The sequence below is a fragment of the Octodon degus genome, unplaced genomic scaffold (genome assembly GCF_000260255.1).
Source record: "Octodon degus isolate 3935 unplaced genomic scaffold, OctDeg1.0 scaffold00055, whole genome shotgun sequence".
NCBI classification, from domain to species: Eukaryota; Metazoa; Chordata; class Mammalia; order Rodentia; family Octodontidae; genus Octodon; species Octodon degus.
In genome coordinates this window covers 9,494,790-9,501,176 of record NW_004524631.1, presented here as the reverse complement: position 1 = coordinate 9,501,176, position 6,387 = coordinate 9,494,790, and the positions used below count along the sequence as shown (strand labels likewise).

The following is a 6,387-nucleotide window of genomic DNA, read 5'->3' as shown; positions in this document are numbered from 1 at the left end:
TTTGCTGACCCAATGCATTATTTAAAATATCTGAGCACCACAGAACAGAAGCTAAGGCATTTGGAAAATTTCATGCATTCAAGAAATGTTTTCTGTGTCCATCACATGTACAACATGGCCTTACATGATGTGATAGACATCAGATACCAGTGGCTTATGATATGGGTTTGAGAGTACAGCAGATACAAAGAGCTTTGGTGGACAACAAATAATATATCAAAGTCATAAGATACAATTCAGTGTCGCTGTGCTTCTGTCACATAAATTCCCATGAATGTAAAATTAGAAAAATTCACATGACTATAACAGAATTATGTAAGTCTGGATATAAACAACCAAGGCTGTACTGCATGTAACACCATATGATCATTTATCCGGGACCTGCTCACGGAATAAGCAGTAACTTAAGTACACGAATATGGTTGAGAGTCTACTGAAAAACGTTAGTCTATCAGTTCCATGGTTAGAACTAGATGCAAGTCTTTCTGTGTAATTTAAAGTGAGAGTTTACAAATGACAGAACACATTGAAGCTGCTTCAGGCAAAGGCTCTAGTCTTCTGCAGTTTTCATTCTTCCTTAGACTTTCAGCCATAGAACAAAGGAACTCTTCTAAATGGGTGGCTGTGGAAAGCAAATAATGGCAGGAGTTGGCTCTGCTCCATCACAGAGAACCTTCCTTGTGTTTGACTTCAATACCATATTGGGAAAAGAATATATCATATTGGAAGTCCAGTGACAAAGTCTGTGTACCACATACTTTTTCTCAAAGTTGGGATAGATATGGGTAGATGACAATTAATTATCTGACAATTAATTTATTTCAAAGTTTTTAGGCTGTAAAAAGTAGTGGGATCATAACAAATCATCTTCTGAGCCTATTTGTGTAAGAATGAAGTAATGTGTAGACAGAGGGTTAGGCATGGTCCAATCCTTCTTTAACAAGACAAAAAATGCTTAGAACTATGAGAAAACATTTAAATTTTTGCATAATATCAAAAAGAATAATTTTCTTCTTCAGCAGAAGAGAATAAGATATCTCAGAGCAAATGAGAACCAAGAAAGTTTGAAACTGAGAAGACATGTTAAAGTGATGTTCCTATGCTAACAAATAATAAGTAATCACCATTTTAACCATGGATACTGAAATTAAGATAGCAAGTAACCTCATAAAGATATGGTACTTTTCCACACCAAAGTATTATTCAAGTATAAAAGAGATACATTTGAGGCATTTGTAGTAGAATGGATGCAACTGGAGACTAGATTCATAAGTGAAATAAATCAGGCCCACATGTACAAACATCATATTGTCTCACTAGTGTGAAGACCTGAAAGACTAATTAAAATCTGAAAGTTACAATAGATACCTTGAACAGAAAAGACGTTGGTCAAGGGGAAGGAAAAACTGAGTTGAGGAAAAGGACAAATAAAAGAAGGGAAAGAGATATATTTATGTATATATGCAACATGGTTTGGATAACTGTACTGCCAATTTCTACTAGTCCTTTGAAAGGCACAGTTAATATTTAAATTTTTCTGTTGTTGTTTTTATTCTTATTATTTTTTTCTTTAAATTTCTTACCACTTTTTTCGAATTTTGTTTTTATTTTTGTTTTAGACCATTCTGGCACGTTTGTATCTGGTAAACTGAACAACTAGTTGGATGATAACATCATCCAAAGCAGCAGCCATTGTTAAATTCCTATTACTTTGGTGAAATTTTGTATCATTTCTAACGCTTTTCTTTTCTATCACTATTTTATATTCTTTGAGAAAACAAATGCCACAGAGAGTTTTGAAACAAATAATGAAGACTCATCAATGACTCCCTGTCACTTATGTCTGGGAGTAGAGGAGACATAGTGATGAGAGCAAAGTGACAATTATCAAGGAGTCAAACTGCTTTGGAAGGTGCTTCTGCACATCTTGTTCAGACAATATGACTGATATTTTGGTTGTCTATTGTCCATATACATTTCATTTTCCATAAAGGACATTCTTTATTGAAAGACACAATGATGGCTCTAAGTTTCTTCATCACTTGTTATCCTATCAGAACTGTGAGAATTACAAGATAATTTATTGATGTCATAGAAAATTGTTAAAGACAAAGTTACATTAAATAATCATAAGTCTTGTGTAACATGGTTACTATGTAGGCACACATTGAGGACAAAGAGTTTGAACTCTTAGGGCATGGCTATCTTGTAGGGAAACTGTACTGAACCTTCAGAAATATTTTTTTGATAAATTTCAAAATTCCTTAAAGAAAACTATCTTTTAATATCACAACATGACAGCCAGAAAACTAACCCCCATGCTCACCCTTTCTTAAACTCTTGAATTATGACATTATACAAAAAATTGTGTATAACCCAGGATCACTTAGAGAAACCAGTAAAGCAGTTCCACTGAATTATTGCCTGAGTATTGCTCAACAGTCCTTCAAATTGTCATTATGAGGGTTCTTCTGAGAAACAGAATCAACAGGATGCATGTCTGAGTGTGTGTGTGTGTGTGTGTGTGTGTGTGTGTGTGTAGAGCGGGAGTGGGGGTAGAGGGAAGGAGGTAACCATGAAATTGGTCTTCTAAAAATGAGATGTTTTGAAGTGCTCCTAGACAGAGCAAGGCAGATTTTGTGTCCAATTTATTTTAGTCTTCTTTTTTTCTTCTCCTAGAATTAGGTTTTGAATTTTGCAGAAGTACTATAAATATTCTAGTAGGCCTAATGGAAAAAACACTGAAATTAGAGTTTCAATTCATGTCTGTGACTACTCTGATGTGGCCATCAAATATATACTCTTCATAATGACATAATTTCTTACAATATAGTGAAACAGTGAAGTATTACTCTAAATATTATCATGTTCTTTCCTACAGTAGGTTTTATACAGATAGTTATAAATATTATTCCTTAGAATTTATAAAATTTTGCTAAAGTAATCTGAAATAGAAATTAGTATCTGAAATGCAATGCTATTATTTGAGGCAAAAGCCCTTAAACTTGTAATTTCACTAATTTTTATTTGTTTGCAAGCCTTGAACCATCAGAGAGACATTAATAATCAAAATATCCAGCACTTGGACAGGTGATCAGTAACTTTTTTCTGTTGTTTGCTTTACTCCAAGTACAAAATGGAAAAGATGAACAAGTGATCTTTAAATACTCTTTGACCATGATGGTGTGATGACAAGTTGCTTGTCAAGAAAATCTTCTTTCTCTTCATCTTTACGGCTCTCAGAAAATGACAGCAAAGATGGAATTTTGGTATCTGCTCCAGAAGAGCTGAAAATGCATTAAGAGATCAATACACAATATACACAACCAAGTTCATCTTTCATTTGTCTTCTGATCAATACTACATAGGTTGAAGTCATTGGAAGCAGGCAGATGTGAGGGTGCTCTATCAGTATGGGGCCACAATTTTCACTGTGTTCAGTGTACCAAGTTCCCTTTTAATGAGAATTTCTCAACATTCTCCCTCTCCCAAGGAATGAGATCACAATGAATACAAGGAGAGAAGATTTTATGGGCTCTGGCTGTTCCCTTCCCTGCTGATTCAAAAGGTCTTTCAGCAACTCACAGAGCCTTGAGGTCATCATTAAGGATACTGACCATGCATTGGCTGTTTAATAGAGTCCAAGGGAATAGACTGTCAGATAAATCACCTCTTTTATGGATAGTAAATTAGGATTATGAGGAATGTAAGTTGGGAACATGTCAAAACTAAAATTAATGACAATTGTTTGTTATTTTATTCTATGGCATTTTGTGGAGGTCAGGACTGGCAGCCGCTCTAGCACACGGGCGTCTGAGGTTAGGAGCACAGGTAGTGTGGGGCAACAGCCAGGTGCCTGTGCCACTCAGATTACAAAATTACCTAAATTTTCAGCCACTGTATGTAACTAAACTTATTTTGGTACTGAAACTGAATCTGATATATTTCACCCTGTAATGAATATGACTAGATTAGGATTATTTTTTCAAGTCTGAAACAAGCTAACTCAGCAGTTAGTACATGCTGGACAGTGCACTGGCGCATGTATAGCTGACAGTTTTCATTCACCCAAGAAGAAAAGAGAAGAAGAGGGCAGTGATTTTCTGCAGCATGTTACATTTCGCTCTTGTTTTATGCTTTCCTTACATTTTTAGCATTTAATACCCTTTCTTGTATGAGATGATGGTGGAAGACAGCTAGGTTTACTTTACTTTCAATAACTTTTTACGAAAAAAATATTAACCTTATTGGTCTTTTTAAACACCCATTTGGGTTTGTTTATACAACACTAAAGAAATTTGAGATTTATTTTGATTTGATGGGATTTCATTGTGGGGTCTGGTTCTACTATGTAACTGGCATGGGTCGCTGAAACTTGACTGTAGCACTTCACATGCAATTTTCTGAACAGAATACTTGGGTTTTTAGTACTGCATAGTAAATGGCCTTAATCCTGCTTCATGCTTTTCCAGAAAGATAGCCGTCCCTTTTTAAAATAACTGTATGTAGTGTTGTGAATTCAACTCCAAAAATAATGGCTAAATGATTTCCTCCAGAAAGATAAAGTAACAATCTTGATTCCATTTTATAGGACTATTAGGCTTGAAACAAATCAAAGGAACTTACAATTCAAAGGGTTATATTTCACAGCTGTTTTGGTCTCTCTGAAAAGCCACATCTCCCTTCTCCAAACATCTGGTATGTCAATAATAGACAAACATGATATATTACCTTTTCTGAATCACTTATTAGTATGACCTACTTTCCTTATAAACAGATCACTACCCTGTCATTATTTCAACATGAGGAATAATGAAACAATACATATTAAAATATTGTTAATAATGTATGTTCAGTTTTAGGGAAAAATTCTTTTCTAAAAATTTTACATTGGGTAAGACTTTATTATTGCAAAATATTGAAATTTATTGCATCAATTAAATCAAGTAATACAATTGTCTTTTGGTATAAAAATGTAGAAAGATTATCAAAGTCCAGGTGTATTTTCATTTTATGACATATATTGCTCAGCAGAGAGCTATCTCTTCACATGAGAATAACAACTCTATAAGCCACTTACTATATCTTGGTAATAGGTCTGTAAAAACCCCAAGCATTTTATAAAGAATGGTCACCTAAATTATGCACATGAGAGCAATTATTCTTTATACAGCAAAATAACTAATTGGGACTTGTCCAAATTTTACTATGCCCTGTCTTTATGTACAAACTGCAGGCTTAATTTACCTTAATTCCTCAACTCCATAGGGGCCCTTCCCATAAGAGGAACTGGTGAAATCTGAAGAAATCTGACTTCTGCTCAGGGAATTGTTGCTCAAAGCTGGTAACTCTTCTGAGTTTGGGTCATAAACCTTTTCTGAAGGATCTGAAATATTGTATTGAAAGCATCATCAACACTTTATCTCAAGAAACAAATGCCCAGCCTAAGGTGCTAGAAGTTTACCCTGAATAAATTAACTAGAAGAATTACAAAGAGGGTTAGAATCAATTTGTTTTTTAAATGTATTTGGTTGTTGCAAGGTCTCACTGTGAAGCTCAAACTCATGGTGATCCTCCTGCTTTCAGACTCCCCAGTGCTGATATTACAGGCATGAGCCACTACTCCCAGACTCTGGCAGGCTCAGCCCACCCTATAGGTGGGGCTAACACAGCATGTGGTGCAGGGGATGAACCAGCAGTGCCTGCACTTGCCTAAGCAGGCACTTTAGTCAAGTGACCTATCTCGCCAGCCCTCTTCAATCTTTTTCTTTTCCTTATTAAAGTATATGTATTTCCTACTATAATAAGATGAACAGTTCTTTCAAAAGGTGTCATGATAAATGTTCGAAAATTTACTTCTGACAAATTTTATGACTCTGGGTACAGTACACATTGGAACAGGAGACAATAAATGGACAGAGAGTATCTTGTGCAGAAATTCTGTACAAGCATATAAGTATATAAGAACTCCATCTGTTCACTTTTCAGATTTGTCACCTTGACTTTGCCATCTTAGACTTCTATGGTGATCAGATGCTCTTCTTTGTAACTTGTGTCGAGTCCATAAAACTTGTTTCTGGTGTCTATAAATATATCTGTTATTCAGCATTAGACACTGCCTGTCATCTTTTTTTTTTCAAATTGTGTCAAACTAATTGTGTTCAAACTAATGTTTCCTTTTGGATATCGATCTCACCAGAATTTATTAGTTTTAGCGTTCTTGATGATTGCTATTCATTGTAGTATAAGATGGAATGTTGGTATTCATTTAATTTGCATTTCTGTAATGATCAGAGATATTGAACAGTTTTTCATATATTATTTCCATTTTCTATAACTTTGTGAAATGTTCATTTCTTTTTCATAGTTTTTTATTCATATTAATGA

The 6,387-nt window shown here is 34.7% G+C and overlaps 1 protein-coding gene across 1 annotated transcript in view; it reads right to left on the bottom strand.

The window, feature by feature from the left end:
* Nucleotides 1-2,985: 2,985 nt before the first annotated feature.
* Zbbx (zinc finger B-box domain containing) overlaps nucleotides 2,986-6,387 on the bottom strand; it is a 147,842-nt gene continuing 144,440 nt past the window's right edge. The window contains exons 19-20 of the mRNA XM_023717811.1: nucleotides 5,248-5,386; nucleotides 2,986-3,287 (exon numbers count right to left, since the gene is read on the bottom strand). Coding sequence (XP_023573579.1) covers nucleotides 3,161-3,287; nucleotides 5,248-5,386 — 266 coding nt within the window. The 3' untranslated portion in view covers nucleotides 2,986-3,160. The remainder of the gene's footprint in view (nucleotides 3,288-5,247; nucleotides 5,387-6,387) is intronic.